Below are 21136 nucleotides of genomic sequence, written 5' to 3'. Positions count from 1 at the left end.
CTAGATACACAAAAATACATCTCAGACGGTGTTTGAAATCCAAACCAGTAGCAGGTGTTATGGCAGCCAGAGAGAACAGGCCAAAGAGCTGCTTGTGTTCATGATGTTTATAATAATATAAATTTCTATAAATTATGCCTCAAAACACATGTTGAGATGATGGAGCCTGGTCTACACACTGTAGAGGGCTGGATCACAATCACCCAACATTATCTTAATTATGGAGGAGCTGCTTAGTGTGTGGGTGCTATTAAATATCTTTTTTTACAGTCTAAATGCATAAGCTGGTTTATGGTACTTGTTCAGCAGAGGATATATTGAATAGAAATTACAACAGAAGGGAGAAAGAATGCATTTAGTTTTGGGTGTTAAGAGTAGCAAAGGTTTCTGATTTCTTCAGCCCTATGCTTCAGTGTCTGCCTTCTGTCCTCCTTCTGATGGGATCTCTTACCTTGCAGCAGGAAATTGATAAAGCTGTGTTACAGCTCTGAAGGCTGGCTGGTGCCAGGGACAGAGGTTTACTTCAATTTAATCTTTATTTTATATTTGTTTGAAGGAATAGAATGGCTTAATTACAGTTATTTATATAGTCCATGCTGGGGAGGTGTTCCCTTACAGATTTTTGGTGGTATCTGATACACTTGTTTTATTCCCAGAAACCCTCTAGAAGCTTATATGAGGAGGACAGCTTATATATGAGGAAGAGGTAAAGAGGCAGAAAATAAATTTCTCTTTGGGCCAACACCTCTGTCTCCAAAAACCCATGTGCACAATGAGAGAAGTTGGGAATAGAAAGTAAAAAATGGAACCAAGTAATAAGTGAATAGTAAAAAAAAAAACCCCAAAATCAAACCAAGCAAAAAACTCTAGAAAATATCTATATCCAAATCTCAGAAATAGATTTTATTTGTTCATATTGCTTCCTATTTTCATTTGACTTCCTTGGCAGGTAGCCCAGTCCTCCATCAGTGAGAGGAAAGGAAGTTACGGCATCACATTGTTGTAGGGATTGGATTTTATTGCTTTGCTATTACAATTAGGCAACTATTAACTCAGTTAAATGAGGCACAATTTTTTATAAAGTATATCCAAGTGGGAATTGTGACTTAGTCCTCAACTAAAGCCCCCCAAAAAGCTTTATGAGAGTGAAAGAAAGAGATTAAAAATAGCTAAATAATAAAAGGTGTTGCAACTTTAAAGGGGCACACTGAAAATAGGAATAATTATTGGTAATGAGCTGACAACCAGCCTGAGGAGAAGCTGCAGGTCAAAAACCTGGTAGCAAATATCCAGCTTGGACCTGCAAAAAGCCACCCAGATAATGCACAAAAGATGGGGACAAAATGTCTACACTGGAGGTGATTTATGAGGGAAAGAATCCCAGGCAAATCAAAATGGGATTCACAGAGTTAAATTTGGATGGCACAGAACGGGAAAGTGCAGCAAGGCAAGCAATTAATAGCGCAACGGCTGAAACACTGCTTTGACTCTAAAACATCTCCTCAAGTCATCTCCCATCCTTGTTTTTGGGATTTCTGGGAGGTTGGGCTGTAAGACACAGCAGATGGGGAGTTGGCAGCAGAGGGAGGAGGGCTCAGGACGATGCTTGGTGGGGACAGCAGGGGACAGCAGGTACCAGGGAAAGCCTGCAGGAGGAGGGGGCTCTGCCACACAAAACTTCTGTGGTTTGAGCCCAATTTTAGCCTGCATGAGCTCTGGAAGTAATGAAAGTGAAAAGAGCCAACTACCCCGTGAAAATAAAATCCTTCAAATAAAATGAAAATAAATTTCAAATAAAATGTAAACTATACCTAAGGACAATTTCCTGCTGGGTGGGGAGGGGGAAGGACAGAAAATTGACATCAGAGATGTTTATTTGAATCCTTGGCCAGACTATGGTGCAAAACTACCAGACCTCCATTTTTTTTACATCATTTTTTTATTTCATTTAAAGAAATAGGGTTTAGCATTTCTATGTTTTTTACTGGCTTCATTTCATCTCAGTGCCTTAAAATAAAATGTTTTACTCTACGCTCCCATGAACACATTGAGACTAAACACTCATTTTTGTTGTCCTTACAGGCCCTGAGGCAGGAGAAGAAGCCAAAAGCCTACTTTCCTAAATCCCCAAAAACTAAGAATAAAAAGCTCTGGTTATTTCACACTCTCTTGCAAACATACACTTCTTTAAAGGGCTGAAAGCTAAACTCACTATTAATTACAAACCCGTGGTGAGTAGACACTCACTTTACTTAAGAAACTTAAAAACTGAGCTTTCTAAGACTACTGGATAAAAGAGGAGTGGAGATAAAGGATATTTCTCCCCTTACATGGAGAGCAATTGAGTGAATTGAAAGATTTCTAATAAACCTCAACTACCCTCAAAGTGATATATCAGTGATGAACCTTAGTTGCTGAATCTAATTAAAAATAAATAATGAAATTTTCTAACCAAATCTTCCCTTAATGATGACTCTAAGTCATTGCTTGATGGCAAAAACTCAAAGCAGAACCTGGTCATGCACTAAAATATTTGTCTGGGTGCATTTTATTTCTGTTTCATAATTAGGAATCTTAACAGTCAAAAGTGATTGATGCACTCCGGATTTCAGAGTCTGTGGGATTTGTAGCATTTATTATATATTTATATTTTATAATTTTATATTTATTATTTATTTATAGCATAGATTATAGCAACAAGGGACTGGTCCAAGTACTGGCTATTCTCTTGGAGAAATCCTGGAGCCCAGGCAACTGGAGAGGAATTTTAAAGAGAGGAGAAAAGCAGAGCCAGGCAATTCCAGAGCAAGTATGCTATTTGAGCAAGTATGCTCAAATACTCAGAAAGATTTTACATATATATGTGTGTGTAGATATATATATATATATATATATATATATATATATATATATATATATAGCAGCTGGAGGATTCAAGGTCTTAAGAAACCAACTCAGATTTGTCAAGAATAAGCAAATCCTGTCAAACTCATCTAATTTATTTCTGTGGCAGGGCAATCTAAAAAGTAGTGGATGTGATTTATCTTGTCTTTACTAAGACTTCTGGTGCTGTCCCCCTTGACATTCTCATGAGCTAACTGGGGAAATATGGGCTATTATGAAATCATTTTAATGTGAAAGCAGAGTGAGCTGAAAAATCCCATGTACTGAGTACTCTTCCTTTACCAGAGGTTCTCTGATCTGAAAAGGATCATGAAGAAGCCAAGGGAAAGTTGCTCTTTGTGTTTTGTGCTGTTTGTACCTTTGCATGAGTAACCTTCATGAACACCATCTGCCTGTTAGTATATGGGAATAAAACAAAGCTGAGGGAAATATCTCTAAAATAAATATTTTTTTTTTAAATTGGGAAAGTAAAATTCATTAAGGAATCCCAAAGGATTGGACCAAGGACTGAAAAAGGAACTGAGTGCACACGCATTAAACAGGGAATTACTGACGAGGCAGTGGTGGTTTGGAAAGGAACTGAGGCATTAGAGCAGCTCAGAAAATGAAAGGAAGCCAATATTGAATATGTCAACTGTTTCACATGAATAAGTCATATGAATTAGCAGGGGTGGCACGTGTGAGACAGCAGAAAAAATGCTCTGATTTCATTTGGCACTGCTTGGGCTTTTAATGGTGCAATATCTGATGATGGGCATCATCTTGGGAAGAAATGCAGAGTGGAAAAACACCACTTGGGCAGCACTAAAAAACCCTGGCAGGCATATTGAGTTCATGGAAGTGATTATCAGCAATTTACCTCTCCAGACTCAATGACCCTGATGGGGCCCTTCCAAATCAGCGCATTCTGGGATTCTGTGGTGGTGGGGGCTGCCAGGCAGTTCCTTGTCCTGCTGTTGTTAAGTGAGTGCATCCTGTGAGTGCCCTTCCAGAGCTGGCTACATTAATTAATCAAATGAATGCCATTTTACAGGAAAAGCAATAAAAACACCAATAGCCACCGTGCCCTCTAGGATCTAGAGCAAATATAGAGTACCAGCAATACCACAGGGATAGACACAAGCTGGGGCAACACAACTGCTGAGGTGAAACCTATTCACAGAGAAAATGGTTTGCACCATTATCTGCATGGATTAGATCCCATCAGAGCCCTGGTGCTCAAGCATAGCATCAAACCCCCTGTTTGGAAGGTAAAATGACACCATTTATCCACCACAGCATGAAGCATTCTGGAGGCAGGAAGGACAAGGGGCTTCCAGTCCAGCTGTGCTCATTTAAGGACAAGTCCAGCTCTGGGTGACTTTTTCTGTAATTCCCCTTTCTGTTGAACACACCAAGACAGAATGCCACCCCCACTCCAAAAAAGAAGTATGCTACATCCACATTCATAAATTTTATCAACTTACAGACTCCAGGACAGGTATATCATTCATTGTTTTGCACCAGTAAGCAGAGTAGTATACAAAAGCATGCAAAATCAGTTATGGTACAGAAAGAACCTGCAAAATTCAAGAAACTGGCAAGCATCAAAACCATTCCTATTTTCCTAGGAAGAGGATTCCTGAGTTGTGTATGTTGGCATTTTCAAAGACCCTGTACTTGGGTGAAGCACACAGAAACAACATGGCAGGGACATAACAAAACAGGGGCAAAATATTATCTAATACAGATACTCAGAGGCAAGAAATGATCATGGGGTGAAGTTACAGTATGTGGTGGGCTATTTTATTTTGTTGAAAAGTACATCTTTGACTGGATTCAACATATTAATAAGATGAAAATAGGTCCACTGGTGAGGGAGGAAAGAAAGCAAAAGTTTGGAAATACTTGACACAACTAAAATAAATGACAGTTTTTTTCAACATCCCATAGGCAGGCTGTAGAAGATGATGTTTTCCAGTATCCATGGAGAAAGTAAAGTCTTTGACTGATGTAAGTCAGTTTTGCACAAATGCTGGTCTGTTTAGTTAAAACCTGCACTGCTTGTTTCTTTCAATAGATAATATAGGTAATATCTAGCTTTCACTCCAGACCCATGCTTTAACACTCAGAATTTATCCATATTTAATTACAATTTTATCACACTAATCAAATAAATTTACTTTGTCCTCCAAGCAATCACCTCAGTATTTCAGTATGTAAAAAATACTTTCATTATGTTTATTATAAAAATATAAATGTTTCCACTACAAATCATTTTACATTAGTAAGAGGCCATCTACAATTGCACAATATATAATCTAAATGAGTAAGTAATGCTTTTGAAATACAAGTTAAAGTAAATACATATTGCCAATCAAATCACATCTATACATTGCTTATTGGATGCTAAGTTACAGCACAAAAACTAGATTATGTTAACAGAAATAAATAAAATGGAAACTATATTGAAAGGTACAAACCCAATAATATGGCGTGTCGTTTTATGAGCAGTTTGCATTTTGCTTGATGTCCATAACCTGTACAGGCAGATGGCCACACGACCTCTATTTCTCTACTCCACACTGAAGAATTGTACACTGCTATGTTTACATATGTACAGGGGGACAGGGAGTACAGGATGCTTGCAACAGAGGCCACTTACAGTACAAATCAACTTCTGACAGGGAGAGAAAACCAAATGGGTTTTAAAAGCTCTCAACTCCTAACAGCAAAGAAAAGCAAAACCCAGCTGCTTCATCTTGTTTCCCCTCGGTGAGATTGGATCTTTTATGCTGAGCATGCCTGAACTGTGGGCAAGAACACGACAGGAGGAAATTGAGGGAGGTTGGTGCAAAGTTTTCAAGTGTCTAAAACTCCAAGAACTGAGTCTGTGTCTCCAGAAGCATCTCCCAGAGGTCAGCCCCCCACCCCAGTCCCTTGTCCCCACACTCCAGCAGCAGAGTGAAGCTGAGGAGAAATGTCACAAAAAGCTGTTCCCAGACAGACAGTGTTTGCCACTAGGTTCGGTGGCTTAAATTCACTAACAGTGTCTGATTTAGAGCAATCTGAACCCAAAGAAAAGATTGATTCTGAACGAACTAAGCAACAAAAAAACAGCTTTTCTGTCCAGCTTGCTGCATTTCATGATAGATTGGGGCAGATAAGGGGAAGTGTTCTTTACTGCTTAAGTGCTTTATTTTACCTTTCTTCCATTTTTATTTTTAATGTTCAATTTTAAAACCCATTCACTTCTCTTTTAGAGAGGATTACTAATTATAATGCTGTGAGTGTGTTTCAAACCCAGTCCTTTACAGCATGCTCACTACCAGCACTCATGAAAAAGCCTCTAACACTTCTTCTATTTAGCAATGTGTGATAAATGTTGTGCCTGGACATTCTTTAAGTCCTGGATTCATGCAGAAGAATTTCAGCCCCACAAACCCTAGAAACTGATTCTTTCCTCATTTATATACCAAGGAGCTTCAAAACCCAAGCCAGCAGAAGGAAGCACAAGTGGTCACCTGTTTTTGCATGCACAGAGAAAACACAATGTGCCATTTTTTCATCTGCCTCTCACAGAGTCTTGGACTTTTAGGCTTTCATTATCAGAATCAGGTCTACATTCTAGAATGTCAAGTTGGGAAGCAGAATGGTTTCCCCTGATGATCAAGGCCTGCTCTCTGTGTGCCTGACATCACATCTAGAGCATTAAGAAGCACAAGAAATGGGTCACCCAGTGTTTTAAACCACTCATTTTCAGAGCAAAGAGTGGTGTCTGCTCAGAACTGGGACTGATGTGCTCCAGAACAAAAACTTAGGAGTCAGGAAGCTCTTTGGAAGATGCTAAAAATTGTGGAGGGCCCCCAAAATCCACTTTCCAGTCTCCTTTTTCCAGTGGGAGATGTGAATGGTCTCCTAGACTTGGGCTCCCTTCTGCTTTCTTTCAAGGAACAGGTACCCACTGAAGCTGTGCCTAAAATTCAGGTCCCCTACAGGATAGCAGTGCCTCCACAGGGGGGTTTCTAGCTCAGGCATGTGTAAACTTCTACTACAAAGCCTCCCCTCACAGCTCAAGTTAACCCTTTAAACAAGGGTCACTTCTCAGGGAACTCAAAAAGCATCATCAGTTAAAGCAGGATGCAACAAACCCTGGCCCTCTTTTCTATTTTCTTGGCAGATCTCTCCCCTGAACACCACCCAGGAACAGGAAATTATTGTGACAGAAAAGCAGCCCTGGGGTAAGAAATGGGATGTGCTGTTTGGGGCAAATCCTGATCTAAAGATCAATGCACACACCACTGCCAAAACCCCAGCCTGGTTGAAAATACCACTCACAGCAAATGGAAGAAATCTCATTGCCAAAAAGCGTCCAGATGCTTTTCATAGTGTCAGTACTGGGAAAAAGACCACCTTTCTTCCCTTCTGTATTTCATGCATGATGCTATGAGTATAAAATTATCTAGCAACTAACCCTCAGACAATTTCTCAGGTTGAACCAATGAAGTTTGGATAACATTTGGCACTTGGCAATAATACAGCCAGGTTAAGGTATTTAAGCATAAATATAAACAATAATGGAAAAAAAACAAACCAAGAAAATAAATAAGCCTTTTAAAAATTAAGACTTGTTTCTATTTAAATGAACACAGTTAGGGAAGCTAACATAATGGTGAAAATCTTTTGTCAACTAACTCAAAGTCACTACAAACTTTATTTCTGTGTTCCTTCCTGAAGCTGAAATAGCATGTTACAATGACATTATAGTAAATATGGCCAGACAGGTTGTGAGGTATAGTCCTCTATTTTCCTTGCTTTTAAAGAAATAAAATACCTGTTACAGATCTCTTCTGTATAAAAATACTGCAAGTCTTTCTTTCTTCTTGTTTGCTGTATAGATCAAATACACAGCTTTTATGTCCATGGTTTTTTTCTGTTATTCAGTCACTTAATATTCAAATGGCTCTAGGTTTTAGTAACACTGGTTTTTACTTGGAAGGATTTTTCACATGTTTTCTTTTTTCTTTTGATATTTACTATCTGCATTAACAGTCAGTCAAGAGCACCCACCCTTTAGGATTAACAGATAGAAAACAAGTTTGCTCCTGTTTTTAAGGCATTTATACTCAGTATTTGAGTGTCTTGTGGGTTTGAAATCTCAACCATTGCGTTTCCCAAGCTGTTGCCAAGATCTCCTTTAAATTCTGCCGTTTGTCAGCCATCACTTTTCACCTGCGATGCAACTTTGCTCCTTTTTTTTTGTTTTCCTCTCCTGAGCAACATCATTTTGGTACCTTACACAGGAACAGGGCTGTTCTTTGTATGAGTTTCTAGGGCTTTGATACTGCTGACAATCTTCTTTTGAGGGCCCACCACTGTAACACCAACTTTCTTCATGTCACTGGAAAAAAGAGGAGGTGTGTGAGTGAGGATACTGAATTTCACAGCACTGATCCCAGCAAACAGCAATGAACCTGCCCATCTCACACTGCTGCACTGCAGGAACCTCCAGGTACAGGGATATTGCTGAAACACAAGCCCTACTGCAAAAAATCACTGACAGCAACTCCCTGGGCTGAAAAAAAAAATAGAGTGAAAGCTCATTTAGCTTTGTTGTGGAAGAAAACATGGAAGAAAAGGCAATTAAATCATTCTCCAGTGATGCAGGCACTGGGGTTTTGAAGCAAGGGGGTCACAACTGGATCAGCTGAGCCTCTCTAACACCTCATCCCCCAGCCAATCTGATGTCTTTCCCTGGGCAGTGCTGACACATCACTGGCCTATGAATGGTCCTCTGAGCTCTGCTATCAGCACCGAGGTGAAGGAGTCCATGGCCAAGCTTCCAGTGCCTCCCCTGGTTCTCCCCTCCTGTTTGTCCAGGGTCTCCAGCCTCATTGTTCCTTGTGAACACAGAGGTGCTTTAACACCTGTGAAGGGCTAATTAACTGGGGGTTCACAGGAAATTGGGCATTCCTAGAGGATTTCTACACTGTCCCCAAAGGGTAATTGTTACAAAAAGCAATTAGCACCCTTTTAATAGATGCAGTAATACACTAATTAATGGCATTGATGTGTTTAATTGTCGGTAGCACAGCTGCTGCATACCTCTCCATAACTTGTTGTGCATCCAGCCAGCCAAACTGGGAATTAAGATTTCCTTTGGCATTAAAGTTTTAACTGTACTTGATGCCTTTTCGGGTGCAGAAAGAACATTACCCTACTCTTACTTGTCACTAGAACAAAGATGGATTGCATTTAGAATGTAGTAAACTTGCCATTTGCTCACTTCCAAGCATAGCAGGAGGGAGTTCAGCTCCTGAGTAATTATTAGCATGGAGGAGGAAAACAGCTACAAAGAATTTGCCCCTTCACCTGGTTTGGTGGCATATAGGATGGGCAATAAAGGGAATGATTGGCAATGTGCCAGCTGTAGAGAAACTTCCATGTAAAATACAGAATTTAAAGAATCAACAGAGAAGCTTCAGTGAAAGTAGTTGATGCTAGTGTACCAGATCATACATGGTGCTACTGTATTGGAAGAAATTGGGAATCTCCTTTAGTGACAAAAAGCTGTGGGACCATGGCCTTCACACAGTCACCAGACACAGATTTCCTTCATGGCTATTTCAACTACAACAAATAATTCCCATTTGTCTCTTTAAATGTAAGAAAATTTCAGCTAAGAATTGGGAACGCGATATAAAAGTGCTACCTCTGTGCTTATGTTTGAACTTGTAGCTGTGATGAAAACCCACAGAAGGCTGCAACTTACTCTGTGGAAATCTTGGCTATGGTGTCACAGGAGCTGTACTCCACCCCTGTGAAGATGTCCTTGCACTGCCCTGTCCGGAATCCGTTGAGCCAATCACCCGCGGTGCGGAAGGCTGAAATGTCAACGTTGCTTTGGTCCAGGAGGAGATTTGATGGCCTGAAATGAAAGAATAATGCAATGGAATTTAGGGAACAGGGAGAAACACAGCTTTATTTTGTGTCTAAACTCAGCAGTGGCAGGAGCATCCAGGCTGGATGTGGCTTTGCTGTTTGTCTGTGGGAGTTCTCAGCTGCTGAGGCCACCACGGGACTGGTGCTGACAAATGCTGTGTAATCATCCTGCTGAACAGTACCAGCTTCCCGTGCCTGTGTTTAAATCACTGCAGCATTCACAAAGTGCATGGGGACCTCTCAATTTAGTGTTAACAAAGACTAAATTTATGTGATTCACCTAGTCCTAAACATCACACAGACAATGCAAACTCCAGGCTCCAAGCTGAGTGTGCTGGTAGAATTTGGTCATATCAAATGTTCAGAATAGTGGGGCCCACTGACAAATCCTAAATGTTGTTACTAAGTTAGAAGCTTCAAAAATAAGCAAAGTACCTTATTTTTATTGTTTTATTTCAGGCTTAAAGCCAAGCACATGCTTGGCTGTGCTGTGCCTGAGACTGAACTAGAGAATGTTCAAAGCAGTTATCTCTGCAACTTCACAGTCTATTTTCTGCCCTAGAATTCTTTTTCTCTCTAGCAACCTGCACAGGAGTCTGACTACTGCTGCTGAACCCATTTGAAGTGACTTTTGTCACTGAAAGCAGTGAAAATGAGAGGTGGCTGGACTGACAGCATAATTTAAAGGCAGTGATTACACAGTGTAACAGGTAGGTGACAGCTGCTGGAACTGGAGAACTGATCTGGGCTGTAAAACACTCTCTTCACTCCAAACCCAAGTCATCTCTGTTCATCAATGGAACGAACATAAATAGGAGGAGATTTTAAAGGCACCAAGAGAACCACATATTTAAACATTGTGATTTGAACCTCATAAGAAGCCTAGAAATTCCAAGTCCTTCTCAATTCCAGTATGTCTTAAATTTCACCAAAATCAGCAGCATTACATCACATCCTTGCAGTACACCTGACTTGCCCTGGAATCAGGGGATACCACCTCAGTTACATAAGTAACAGTAGTTAAATCAAGACTTTTACCTTTCACTTTTGAAGAAAAGAACAATGATTTTTAGTGTTGGCCACATCTTAAACAGCAGCTCCTTTTACTCTGATGTTTTCCTGATTGTTATCAATCAGCTCATTTCTCTCAGGCTCAGAAAGTTAATACAGTATTTTTTTTTCTTCCTTCTAGGAATGCAGGGCATAATTAAAGAGCTACTTGGATGCTTGAAAATCTTGACTCCAAACACACACAATCGGTTTTCACCAGGTTCCAGAGGAGCTGAGATGTCCCTGATGGGGACAGCTTTTGCCTGGCTACCTTCCCTCCAGAGCCCAGCCAGGACTGTGACCACTGACACCAACTCTGGACTTCACATGCTGGGAACAGCCACCCATGGAAAGAAAAGCAACAGAAGACACAGAAACCTGCTCTGTGCCCAAAACAGCAGCTCACTTCATGTGCTGGTGCCATGGTCAAACCAAATCTTAGACACCTACATGACACCCAGCTTTAGAGGCTCAGTTTGATAATCAGGCCCAAGGTAGTTTTAATCAGTAGCTGTAAGGCCTGAATTTTTCTGACTACTGTTTGTCCTGTGAAGAGCCAATGGTTTTTTATTTATGGTTTTCTGGGTACAGTGGCTGGAATCCCAAGATATTAATTAAGAGTATTTATGAAGTGTTCTTAGTGATAAAGCACAGATTTTTTTTTCCCCAGCCTAGTACACCTTTTTAACTTAAGTCTAATAAAACAAGGTCTGACTCAAGAATCACTAATGAAAAAAAAGAAGTATAAACAAGTTGAAATAGAACAGGTCTCTAGGATTAGGAATTAGAGTGGCCCAAAAGAGCCTTTATGTTTATTACTTGGATCAAAGTATCATCATGACAAAAAATATGACCTAATTTTAATGCGAGTGACCTCAGAGTAACCAGCACTGTAAAGTATCATTTTTCTTCTTGCAGGATTCCAAACAAAAATTAGTTACTTTCCTCCTCAGAGAGGACATCTGGACTGTTTATCAACGAGCAGGAATTCGCCTCTCCACTGTCTCCTCGTGTGCACCAGGGGAAAGCTGGGCTTGCAGAGCATCTGCACACCCTGGCAGGTTTTTTCCCCCTGCCCCAGCCCCTAGACAGAAGGGCTGACCAGGGAATTTATGGTCTGGGTGATGTGTGCCATGAGCTCACACTTTAGCAGACAAATTAGACGGGCTGCAGTCCGTGCAGCTGTAAACGACGTCCTGCAGGGCTCCACCTGATCCTTTACAGCTTTTCATAAATCAGTACCTACCAGCTTCAGGAGAGGGTCATTAAAAAGGAATCATGGAAATTACATGTTTGCTCAGGGGAAGTGAAATAGAACATTTCTCTCCATCTTTTCTTCTCTCCCCTCCTTTTCTATTTTCTTTTTCCTTTCTTTAACTCTTTTTACCTTGTTGCTCTGACTAACTATGATACACCCTCTCACATCATCTTTTGACAGTCATGGCAAGATTTCCTGTCCCGTTCACCCTGACTGTTGTTGTATCTACCACACCTACAAAGTTGTATTTACTGATATGTGGTGCCCTAAAAAAAACCCAACAAACAGCAAGACTCAGTTTGGAGAGACAAACTGAACAGTGAGATGCCAGTTACAAAACATCCTGTGGCTGGAAGCTTTCTCTGGATGTGTCCATTACTTTAACAGTTGGAATTAACCTTTGAGCCATCTTCACTATGGTGTATTGTCATTAGCACAGCTTTTTTCACAACACAGGGAAAATTTTGCTGCACTAGCATGAAAAAACACAGAAAACATCATTAGAACCCTTCCCAATACAGCATGAAAATCTCACCTCTGGCTGGGTGCTGTCTGGGGAGAAAAAGAGACAAACTGACTTGTAAAATCCAGGAATTGAGACAAAGGAAATGAAAATGTCCTGCCACTTCTTCTGCATATACACAGAGCTGTGCACACACAATGCCAGACTTTGTACTGTAGGAGCCTCTCTCTTTCCATCCTTTCCTCCAAACAGCACAACCAACCTTCAGTTTTTTAAATCTGGACTTTCCTTTACACAGTCAATTTCTTTTAAAGAGGAAAGCATTAAAAAAAATCCCCAAAAACATAAAGTAATTTCCTGTGGCAAATTTTAGGTAATTAAAAGCTGATTTAGTAGAGTGAAATTGCTCCCAATGAGCCTGGTTGGAACTCAGATCCTATGGGCTTTATGATTATGGTGAGCTGAAGCACAGAGTTGGGGTCTAACAAGAATTTTATTTCAAGAGAAAAATAAGCCCAAAACCAACAGGTGGCACAGAAAGCAAATTTCAGTTTTATCTTCTGTAGCAATCAGAGTCATATGCATACATGTGTATCAACAGGAAACTAGTAAATAAATGCCGTGCCAAAGAGAAGTAGTTATTCTGTTTACTTGATTATCCCTGGACCTTAAAGAAAAAAATCTTTGGAGTTCCATCTCTTCATGCCCATTTTTAACACGCTCTGAGCAGAATTGGTAATTTAGTCCCTAAATTACAATTCACCTCTTAAAGGGGGCACATGTGCTTTTCCCAAGGGCCTTCCTGCGTTGCTTTCATACTCTCATACAAATAATCATGTTGTGGGCTGCTCCTTGGAGTGAAAGGAGAGCTGGAGAAATCAAGAGGGACAACACAAATAACCAAAGGGAAAAACAATGCAGTTAAGGTTGCAAAAATGGTACACCTCTCTAAATGTCAATATTTTTTGTTTTCTAGCTCCATTGTTGGTGAAAAAAACAACCCAAACACAAAAAAAAACCCAAAAAACAACCTAACTTACCAGGGCTTCCACTAGGATAATAAGCAAATAAAATTTCAACTGCCCCAAAGGTCAATCCTTCAGTCTTCCCTGCTCCTTTAGCTGCCCCTCAGAACATGATTTTCAATATGCTCTTATTTTTCAGCATCTTGGTGGAATAACAAATCACATGCCTGGATGTATCAATGCTCCTTCATTTACTTTTTCCCAGCACCAAACCACTAAAGGCAAAAAAAAAAAAACAAAAAAAAAAAAACCCCAGCATGTTGCTGAATTTTGGGGTTTTTTTTTTCCCCTCATAAGCCAGCCTAAACTGTGCTTTTAAGGAAATACAGGCACATGGCCATTTCCTGGGATGTGTAGCTGGCTGACAGACCCTCAATGCCAACCACTCATTATTGTTAGGACAGTCTATAAGCTCCTCAGAAGAGGCAGAGAAAATAGCTTTATAAAGCTCTCAAAATGCTTAAAATCTACCATTTGCTGGGGAGAGCTTCCCTTTATATCTCACTTTTGGCTGCACTGCTGTTGCCTATAATCAAAAGAGAAAAACCCCTTGCATCAGTGTTAGAATAGTAACATAAAAAGCAGATCTTCATCTGGAAGCTTCCAGGTGTCCCAGTGGTGATGGGCTCACCCAGAATCAAATTTCTGTGATTTAATAAGGTTAATTAATTTAAGGTTAAATATTTAACAGCTACATCCAATAGGAGATTCAGCTGCCTCAGTAACCCACCCCTGGGTCAGCCCCTTGGAGTTGCTCCACTTCTTATTTTAAGTCCCCTACTTGGAATAAAGATTATTTATTAATCTAAACAATATTTTAGGGATGTGTTCCAAAATCTAGGGGGAAAGGGCAGGAAAAGTACTACAGCCATGCATTAGCAATCCACCAAGCTACAAATATATGAGAATTATATAAAAAGCTTAGGCACCACTGTGAATTTCTGCTTCTGTCACCTCTACCAGCATTCCCAGTGTGGAATTGCCACCATCACTAACGAGGGCTCCAAAAACTCCTTGGAAACCTCAATAAACAGCAAAAAATCTCCTCCTCCTCAGGCCACCTGCTGGTCCAGCTGCATTCCTATTTAAATTACAGAGCACCCAACCCCAACCCGCAGTAAATTCCTGCCCGAGTTTCACCGAATTAGAGGTGTGAAAGTGCAAATAGATGTTTTACTGTCCCTGTTAACAGCCAGCCCTGCTCACTTCCATCCCCTCACTTTGAAGGGACAGTGGCTGAGTGAGTAATAATGACCACTAGGAAAATCAGGTGGAAACAAGACTTTTCTGTCTGAAAAGCTGAATGAAGTCCCTAAAAACCTCCTCAGTCTAACCCCTCAATCCAAACTGTGCTTAGACACCGAGGAGTAGGACTTACTGCATTCCATTTTGTGATTTGTAGTTCAGTTTCCTTTTTCCCCCTCCTTCCATAAATTCACAATTTTATGTTTAGCAGGCTTCGGAGAGAGAAGTGGAGTTTTAAGTTTACATTGCTTGAATTCTTTTAGAGCGAACAGTCTGAGTTTAGGACACAGATTAGGTTTTTGCTGGATTTTAAATGAAGCTTAAAGTCCACACAGAATCTTGCCCTACAGAGCATTTGGCCAAACTCAAACCCTGTTGTTAAGACCCTGACAACATCCAAGGAAAACTGAAATCTCCTCCTCTCTTCCATCCTGTTCCTAACACAGGAAGCAAACAAACAATATTACAGCAGGTCAGCACTATATGTCAAGCATCTGAAGCCTTCTGACCAGAATGGCAAAAAAAAGAGACTTCTCAACAAAGTGTTCAGCCAATCTAAACAGTAATTTTATTGCAAATATTTTTGTAAAAACAGGGCTTGAATTACCCTGCAAAAAGGAGCAAGTCTGAATTTTTTATTTGCCCTATTCACTGCTCTTTTTGAGTTTGATTTTCATAAAAATCCTACCAAGCTAGAATGTAGAATGTTTCCACCAAATTACCAGATTTTAAATGGAAATAAACTTTGTGAGGAGCAAAGTTTAAAATGCAAATTTTAAATTGTAAGTACTGCCCCTGGATGTCTCAGAATGACAGAAGTGAGAGCAGCACAATGAGAGACAGCAAAGCTGAAGGTGTTTAGCAGTGAACCCTTGCAAACAATCACTCACAAATAACAGCCCTTCCAAAGATTGCTCAAGGAAATTACCCAGCCAGTGTTTCAAACTACACATCAAATTTCAGCAAATCAGGGCAGGGTTGCTAACAACTTGCTACCATGAAAAGGAATGTATGAGGAATTAATTTTTCATACATGTTTTTTCATCACAAAGAACTGACCCTGACCCCCTAAATTTTCTGGGCTATAAGAAAAGAATTTCAGTTATGATTTTTCTGAAATATCCTGAATTTTCAGGTGTTTTTCTCCCCTTCCTTGCAATACAATTATTTCCTCTTCTCCTAAATATGTGCTTGCAGCAAAGAAAAACAACAACAGCAATACCTGACACTGACTTTCACACTACCAAAAGCAAACACAGAAGCAGGTTGGGATTTTTTTGGTGCAGATTCCATGTCAGTTTTGCAATCAATCAGAGGCCTGGCAGAAATTCAGAATTTCTAAAGGAATTAAAATAAAATTTCAATTTTCTTTTAAATGAGGGCTGTGCATTAACTCTGTTCCATAGGTTCATGAAGACTAAATGATTTCAGTCCCCCCTACATCACAGATGTGAACACACTCAGCAGATATGGGAAAGCTGCCACAATGTCTGAGCTCCCTGAATCCTGTGTCATAAACCTTATACCTCAAGATCACACTGTACTATGACAGCTTTGGGGCACATAAAGGCTTTAAATATATTAAATTACACACTATGTTTTAAATATATTTTTTTCAAATGGCCATGTAAGAGTAAGATTCATATGCATAAAATGGTAATATACATTGTAAATATATATATATACACATATGTATGTATATATATAAATGCAGAATCATAAATTTAAGTGAGAATAAAAAACCCCATAAATTTAAAAAATAGACAAATATAAATCAGTGAAAAAAGTTAAATGGATCAAAAAAAATTCAAGAGTCCATTTCAGATTGTGTAATGTACACAAAGCACTTCCAGTTGCATGACTCAAGTTACAATTTTGAAATGAAACAACAGCTAAAGAGCCATTTCAGCCTCACCAACTTGCTTGCAGGTGGCTGAAGTGATTCTGACTCCCCAGCCCAGGCTGAGAAAAGTTTCCATCTGCTTTGTATCTGTATGAAATGCTCACAAATGTGAAGTAATACACAGTGGGCTGAAAAAACAATAAGCTCAAGAGGAAAAATAATGAAATTGATCAAAACTGGAAGAACGATGAACTCACTCCCACCCTAAAGATATCCAAACAACCAAAGAACTCTGTTAGAAAAATGAACATCATGTTCAGAAAACAGGAAAGAACAGCAAGACATAAATCAAATAAAAATATCATGAGATTGTGCTTTAGAAAACCACATGGCTTGCACTGAGTTCTGTTCCTACAGCCCCTTACAGAGCTGGTTAACTCCAGGCAGCCTAAGGGACACAAAAACCTCATGTGTCCAGAACCAGTGCAGGTCTTATTAGCAAGGGCTCAGGGTGGCCACCTGATTAAAAAGTGAATTTAGACAGGTAAGAAAGAAATCAGCCATATTCTGTACTTTACAAGGAATAGAAATGGAATTTGTACATGAATCTGAGATGAAACACAACACCAGGAAAGGTATTGTGAAACGTTTGCTGTGCTGAGGCTACAAAAACCTTTTGTCAGTGTGAGGTTCAAAGGCATGTAGAACGGTCTGCAAAACCATGATCAATAAGGATAAAAATGTCCTCTTGGGTATCAAGAAATTATTAGATACCATGGAGTGGCCTGAAGGGATAGAAAACTTTAAAGGAGAGGGGGAATTGAAGGCTTTGACTCCTCTTCTGTGAGGTATTAGTGCAGAACGTGCCTGGGCTGTGGCCTAGAATCAGATGTTCAGCCAAGCACATCCTCCAGTGGAGGTCAGTTAACAGCAACCAGCACCCAGAGGACAGGGATAATCCATGCACCTCCAGAAATATGTTTTTTAAATAGGATACAATGGTGCTGTGACTGTTTTAAACAAACATCAGCCCCAAAATCTGTAAGAAGAGACAGGTTTTGCATCTGCACCTGACGTCATCGGGTTAAACATTTTTTCCCCTGACCAAGTATATTCTGAACACCTACCAGCATATGGTGGACATGAAGCTTTAGCATTCCTCCAGTAGCACCACAAACACAGCTAGAAGAGAGCTGGGACCTCTATAACTTAGATTAATTGCTTATTATGGGTAGGAGGAGAGGCAGTGTGGGAGTGCTGCAGCTTCAAATAACAACTGAGAGCAGCCACTCGAGCCAATGGAATCCCCAGAGCCCTCAGGGCTGAGTCCCTGAGTGCTTCCCCCTGTTCTGATGTTTGTCCCTCTCTGGGATCCCACTGTGTCCCCTTCTCCAGGAGCTGCCCTGACCCACAGCCCTTCAGTATCACTTACACATTCCTGCACACAAGGCTATGGCAAGGCCTCAGCCCATTTTAAGCCTCACTTCTCATTTTTCTGTCTCATTTTTCTCTGTCAGCCTGTCAAAAAGCACTGCTGAACCTCCAGGCTCCGTCCCTGGCCACCAGCACCAGAGGCTGTCACCTGCCACCAGTGCCACCATGGGGCTGTGGAGCTGGCTGCAGATTTCCAGCCATATCTAAGGTTTGAAATTAGTCCAAAGGTTGAGATTAGTCTGCTTTGACAATGATTTCTTGGCACAGGGCTGCCCAGCACCCTCACTGGTGTTTATTTGTGGCTGTGTTTAAGGACAGGCTGGGCTGGTGCAGACACTGACAGAGGAGACGGAGAGATCACAGATCACAGATTCCCTGAGCTGCAAGAAGTTCCTCCACAGAGGGAACTCCCATGCTGGGACCCCCCAGTGCCCTGTGTGTCACCAGGCAGTGAGGGAGATAGACTACACTGCCTAGGAATGTGCAGGGATGTGGCACTGGAGGGGTAACTGGGAGGAAAAGAAGGAATAAAATCACCTTTGATGCTGCTCTCCTCAGAAATGCACTCGGTATCAAAGCCAGGCAGCAGCAGGAGGAGCATTTCACTGAGAGCTCACCTAAAGCAGCTGTGAGAGGTTCCCTACCATGCAGGCAGCCTCCCTCCTTCCCTCCTTGCCTCCCTATGAGCTGAGAGCATGGCACTGTGCTAGGGATGTGCAGCCTCTGCCACCCTCTGTGCCACAAAGCACAGAATGGAACAGGAGAGACAAAAGGGAACAGTAAATATCCCCCTGTGGACCCTCTGCATAGGACCCAGCAGGTGGAAACAGTGCTCAGACTGAATTTGGTCACCACTAGAGGATATCAGCTTCTACTGGCTATGAACAGGTAACTGGAAATTATGGTTCCACACTGTTTTTATCTCTGTTGCAGTTCAAATCTGCAACTCGACGGACCACAAACAAGACCACAAATATTTTACTTCTGTTTGGAATGAAAAACATGCAGCCCTGGTTTCTGCAATCAGGTCTCTAAACCCAAACAGGATAGTTATGATTTCCAGCTCCCCTAGTCATCAGATTGCTGCAGCACATCCCTATAAAATCATTCTTTGCACCAACAGTTTGCCACATAGTGGTGCAAGGCCTTTGGAAGAAATGTACTTGACTGAGAAAATGGTGTTAAACAGTTTGGTGTTTTCTCCAAAAATGTGCTGTGGGGGTTTTTTTGTTTGTTGGGTTTTTTCCTGTCATCTCCTAGAAATAATTGCTTCTGTAAGCATGTTGGTTTCCTACATGTTAAACACTCACCAAGCAAAATTATTCAAACATAATTTTGTGCGAGCCATCTTCTCTCAACATATAAATTTAAAAGCAGAGCCCATTAGTATCACTGCCTTTCCCCTCCCATTTTTTCTTTTTTTTTCTGCTCTCTGGCATGGCAGCAGGAGGTAATTAGAGTGGCCAGTGTCTGTCTGAGGATGCAGCACAAAGCCAGGGCCAGGAAGGAGGAGGCAAGGTCCATGGCAGTCGCACAGCAGGCTGCAGGATCAATGCAGCTCTTCCCACTGCCTTTGCTCCATTTCCCTCAGCCTTCCCATCCAATTGCCATGGAGTTCCGGAAGTGTGCTGCCTCACAAGGAGAGGTCTGACAGCAAGGTTTTCTGTGCTCCCTTTTGAAACCTGCCTCGTGTCAGGCTCTGGTCTCTTGCCCAGTGACACACACAGCACTCTCCAGGGCCCGGCTCTGAAGCAGCAGAGGAGCAGGGTGCTTTTCTCTCTGACTCTGCCTGCTTTGCTGACAGAGGATTTGGCACTACCATTCATGCTAAAAATACTTTTACACTCCTTCAGTAAGAATATGACATTTTAGTGCATTGTACAAACCGAGTCTCTTTAACACTACTTAACTAAAGCTCTTCTTTCACCACGTCTTCATTATGCCCTTAGGTGTCAACACACACTTCAGCTGCTCTCTCTCAATGAGATAATTCTTATCTCATCATAGTGATGATGTTCCAGAGTGTGTTGAAAACCCAGGATTAAAAATGAATGTTTTAAATGCAATTAGGAACATTGCACAGGTTGAAAATTAATTCCTAGTTCATACATTGATCTAAGAGGGAGTGTAAGTGCATTTTTAGGTCTGTGAGCACTACTGAAAGAAAAAAAAAAGAGATTACTCAGATGATTAAAGTTAACATGACTTGTCAGAGAAGAGCCTAAGTGTACTTGGACCCAATTCAGAAAGATACTTAGGGACATGGCTGGCTGTAACCTGTGAAACACTAAGCACTTACAACACCACCAAAGGGCAGAAGGAAAAGGAAAATCCCACGATGGCCAAATCTGCCAGCTGTGTTTTTCTCAAAAAAACTGCTCAGTCTTACAGCAGGTTTCATATCCTTAGCATAAAAATCTTTCACAAATTGGATAAATAATAGCAGATAAATAATAAAATAACCCCAGCAATGATAAAAATAAAAATATTAAATCCTTCTCTCAAGAGAGAAGGTGGTAAAGAGTGCAAACAAATTCTAATTACAGGAGATGAAGGAATCAAAGAGGTTCATGAGCAATGCAAGATCTACTATGTCACCTTGCCGCCGCGTTGGTGATTATTTTCAGACTGCTGGGATTACGGATCAGCTTATCCAGGATGCTGACAATCTGCTCAAATTTGGGTCTGTTGTTTCTGTCCTTCTGCCAGCAGTCCAGCATCAGCTGATACAAGGCAGCTGGGCAGTCCATGGGAGGTGGCAAGCGGTACCCTTCATCCACAGCCTTAATCACCTGCACAAGGAGAAAAGTTTGTGCAAACTTAAAGGCACTTCACAGCAACTTGAGTTTTTATCAGCTGTGAGAACGTTAACGTGGACATTGTGTGTTTAAACAAACGTGTTTATTCACTAATTGTCTCTCCTTTATCTGCAAAGTAAACCAGGCAGTCGATTAGGCATGCAGAAAGGGGAGTTAAGATACAGTGTGACTTTG

At 40.9% G+C, this 21136-nt stretch overlaps 1 protein-coding gene across 1 annotated transcript in view; it reads right to left on the bottom strand.

Annotated features, from left to right (window-relative positions):
• Positions 1–4344: 4344 nt before the first annotated feature.
• Positions 4345–21136, bottom strand: part of EPHA3 (EPH receptor A3) — a 176411-nt gene continuing 159619 nt past the window's right edge. The window contains exons 15-17 of the mRNA XM_066571867.1: positions 20742–20935; positions 9656–9811; positions 4345–8284 (exon numbers count right to left, since the gene is read on the bottom strand). Of these exons, the coding sequence (XP_066427964.1) occupies positions 8179–8284; positions 9656–9811; positions 20742–20935 (456 nt within the window). The 3' untranslated portion in view covers positions 4345–8178. The remainder of the gene's footprint in view (positions 8285–9655; positions 9812–20741; positions 20936–21136) is intronic.

Source organism: Molothrus aeneus, chromosome 2 (genome assembly GCF_037042795.1).
Source record: "Molothrus aeneus isolate 106 chromosome 2, BPBGC_Maene_1.0, whole genome shotgun sequence".
NCBI classification, from domain to species: Eukaryota; Metazoa; Chordata; class Aves; order Passeriformes; family Icteridae; genus Molothrus; species Molothrus aeneus.
The sequence above is the reverse complement of the archived record's forward strand: the minus strand, read 5'-3'. Positions and strand labels throughout refer to the sequence as shown.